Source organism: Salarias fasciatus, chromosome 1, assembly GCF_902148845.1.
Source record: "Salarias fasciatus chromosome 1, fSalaFa1.1, whole genome shotgun sequence".
Lineage (NCBI taxonomy): Eukaryota > Metazoa > Chordata > Actinopteri > Blenniiformes > Blenniidae > Salarias > Salarias fasciatus.
The window spans coordinates 40210604-40214291 of NC_043745.1; the positions used below are offsets into that span (position 1 = coordinate 40210604).

A 3688-nucleotide genomic window follows, 5' to 3' on the forward strand; every position below is an offset into this window, starting at 1 on the left:
AAGGCGTGGAAGAGTTTTGCTCGAATAATTAAAGCTAATAATAAGAAAAATAATAGATGTTTCCAGCCTCCCAACAGCAAAGTCAAGACAGCGAGGCTTCATGTTCTTCCTCTGCCGATTCACCAGCTGTTTGTGGCAAAGTTGACGAAGACTCATCAGACGTGAGTCTGAGTCTTCAGGGAGCCGGACCAGATGAAAACCATGTCAAGCGTCTCTGCAGGGGCGCCTGGTCAGCAGTGGAGCGCAGCGCCACCTGGCGGCACCATACAGCACTGCAGGCAAGCTGTTCTACATTCCTGAAGACAGGAGGAAGAGGAGGAGAGAGGAAGAGGAGGAAGAGAAAGAGGAGGAGGAAGAGGAGGAATATCTGAAGAAATGCGGTCGAGCTGTTTTTTACTGCAGCGTCGTCTCCAAACTGAGAGCTGATTGGCTGCCGCCGATGTGGGCGGGTCCTGGCTCTCCTGGTTCCTGCTCCAGAACCAGAACCTGGGGCACGGGTGCAGCAGCGCCTCCACCAGCCTCCAGCTGCACTTCTCCCTCTGAACACTGGAGGGCGACACTGTTCCGCTCTTCACCGGCTCCCTCACACTCTGTGGAACATGCAGACCCGGAGGAACCCACGGGTTCTGCAGGGTTCTGTCCCAGTCAGACAGAACCGGAGAGGAGAGGAACCGCACACACCAACACTTTATATCCAATCTTTATTTATTGAAACTAAAAAAAAGTCATGAAGACAGAAAAGCAACAGAATAAAGGTCATAAAGGTCACTTTGATCGCGATGAGAAAAACCCCCAAACAGAAGAAGAAACATGACAGAAGGACGAGGAGGAGGGCGCCGTGTTCGAACCCCGCCGGGCGATAACGAAACACCTGCTGGAACGAAAACGGTTTAGAAAAACCAAAGAAAAAAAAGCTCTGAAATCTTCTCTGTACATGACTGAAGCAGAACACGAAGGAGGCGAAAACACTGGTTCCATCCAGGGACCGGCGGAGCGGCACGGTGGGGCAGTGGAGAACGGACCACATCGGACCGGACCAGACCACACCGGGCCGGACCGGACCGGACCGGACCGGACCACGCCGGACCAGACCGGACCGGACCGGACCACGCCGGACCACACCGGACCGGACCGGACCGGACTGGACCGGACCGGACTGGACTGGACCGGACCGGACCGGACCGGACCACGCCGGACCGGACCGGACTGGACCGGACCACGCCGGACCGGACCGGACCGGACCGGACCGGACCGGACCGGACTGGACCGGACCGGCAAAAACAAAGACATAGACTTTTTCATTAAATGGTTTTTGGTCCAAAAATCAAATGAAAGAATTTATTTATCATCACGAGGAAGAGGAGGAGGAGGAGGAAGAGGGAGGAGAGGAAGAAGAACAGGAGGAAGAGGAAGAGGAGGAGGAGGAGGAAGAGGGAGGAGGAGGAGGAAGAGGAGGAGGAGGAGGAGGAGGAAGAGGAGGAGGAGGAGAAAGAGGGAGGAGAGGAGGAAGAACAGGAGGAAGAGGAAGAGGAGGAGGAGGAGGAAGAGGGAGGAGGAGGAGGAAGAACAGGAGGAGGAGGAGGAAGTCTCAAACATCTCCAGACTGTTTCTTCACCATCAGGGTAAACTGTGGGGGGAGAGAGGTGGGCGGGGCATCTGGCGGTGGGCGGGGCATCGGGAGGTGGGCGGGGCATCGGGAGGTGGGCGGGGCCGTCACTGCCGGACCTCCACGTAGTTGGCGGGGAAGAGGCCGTAGGCGCCGCGGCAGACGCCCCTCCACCAGCCCTCGTCGATCATCTCGATGTTGGTGATGATGTCATCGGGGTCGAAGGAGATCTCGTCGTCTCCGGCTGGAACAGAACCAGACAGAACCGCATCAGAACCACGGAGAACCACGGAGAACCGCTTTAGAACCAGAGAGAACTGCATTAGAACCGGAGAGAACCGGACGGAACCAGCAGAGGGTTCCGTCATCTGGAGTTGAGTCCTCCTGGTTCTCACCTGCTTGGTAGTCGTACAGAGCCACAGCGGTCACTCCCAGGTCCTCCTCATACTGCTGGGGGTCTGCAGAGACAGGGACAGACCAGGGACCGGTCAGGGACCAGGGACAGACCGGGGACCGGTCAGGGACCAGGGACAGACCGGGGACCGGTCAGGGACCAGGGACAGACCGGGGACCGGTCAGGGACCAGGGACAGACCAGGGACCGGTCAGGGACCAGGGACAGACCGGGGACCGGTCAGGGACCAGGGACAGACCAGGGAAGGACCAGGACCAGAGACCAGGGACCGGTCAGGGACAGAACCAGGACCAGAGACCAGGGAGAGCGGCGGTGTACCTGTGGTCCTGGTCCCGGTCTCGTCGGGGGTCTGGTACAGCTCCTCCTCGGCCGGCGCTTCGTAGAGCTGCTCCTCGCTGTCAGGAGCTTCGTCCGCCGGCGGGGCGACGGGGGCGGGGCTGCGGGCGGGGCTGCGGGCGGGGCTGCGGGCGGGGCTGGGCGCCCGGGCCGGCTCCGGCTCCGCCTCCTGCCGGCGCCGCGCCTCCTCCTGCTCCTGCTGCTCCTTGGCCTGGCGGCGAGCGCGCTCCTCCTCCGCCCGGCGCCGGTCCTCCTCCTCGTTCTGCCGGGCCAGGTTCTCGAAGCGGGCCTTGATGCTTGCCGGTGCTGCCTGCCGGCTGGGGGGGGCGGGGGGGGGGCGGGGTGGGGGGGGGGGGGAGGGGGGGGGGGGGGGGGAGAGAGAGAGAGAGAGAGAGGGGGGGGGGGGGGGGCAGGGTGAGCTGCTGCACCAAGAACAGAAGTGAGGAAGAGGAGCAGGAGGAAGAGCTCCTCACCGGCCTCCACAGGTTTGGTCTTCTGGTACGACGACTGAGGCTTCTGCACCTGCTCAAAGGAACCCGCACTCTGACACACACACACACACACACACACACACACAGATCAGTTACTGCACTACACACACAAACACACAGACACACACATGCACACAGGTACACACATGCACACGCACACACAAACTTGCACACACACTCACACACACACACACACTCACACACACACACACACACACCTTGTCCATGCGGTCGTTCTGAACTCCAAACTTTCCTCCGAATCCTTTCGAATAATCTGAAGAGAAAAAAACGTTTCAGGAAAACTGAATCAAGTGTGTGTGTGTGTGTGTGTGTGTGTGTGTGTGTGTGTGTGTGTGTCACTGTGGTTTCTCCTCACTCTTTGGAGGAAGTTGTTAAAAACCGCATGAGGACACACACACACACACACACAGTGGAGGGGTGGACCCGGTGGACCCGGTGGACCCGGTGGATCCGGTGGATCCGGTCTGACCCTCTGAGGTTCTGCGACGGGTCCTCAGAGGACCAGAACCGGTTCCTACCTTTCTGGGACTCGTGGAGCTGGACCTTCTCCTGGTGGTCCCAGCCCAGAGCCGACTTGTCCTGCCGGTCCGTCTGGACGCCGAACTTCCCCCCGAAGCCCTTCACGTAATCTGCAGGGGGACGGAGGGACAGTGGGGACGGGGGGACGGGGGGACAGGGGGACAGGGGGGACGGGGGGACAAGGGGACGGAGGGACAGGGGGATGGAGGGACGGGGGGACAGGGGGACAGGGGGGACGGGGGGACAGGGGGACAGGGGGGACGGAGGGACAGGGGGGACAGGGGGACGGAGGGACGGAGGG

General features: G+C 60.8%; 1 protein-coding gene across 4 annotated transcripts in view; it reads right to left on the bottom strand.

Moving 5' to 3' along the window:
- Window positions 1–1466: 1466 nt before the first annotated feature.
- Window positions 1467–3688, bottom strand: part of cttn (cortactin) — a 7213-nt gene continuing 4991 nt past the window's right edge. For 3 of the 4 annotated variants that reach the window (XM_030110833.1, XM_030110767.1, XM_030110693.1), the window contains exons 9-14: window positions 3387–3497; window positions 3066–3121; window positions 2830–2899; window positions 2339–2673; window positions 2002–2064; window positions 1710–1850 (exon numbers count right to left, since the gene is read on the bottom strand). In XM_030110833.1, coding sequence (XP_029966693.1) covers window positions 2032–2064; window positions 2339–2673; window positions 2830–2899; window positions 3066–3121; window positions 3387–3497 — 605 coding nt within the window. In that variant the 3' untranslated portion in view covers window positions 1710–1850; window positions 2002–2031. Of the gene's footprint in view, window positions 1851–2001; window positions 2065–2338; window positions 2674–2829; window positions 2900–3065; window positions 3122–3386; window positions 3498–3688 lie in introns of all 4 variants that reach the window. The other variant, XM_030110899.1, reaches the window with a different exon arrangement.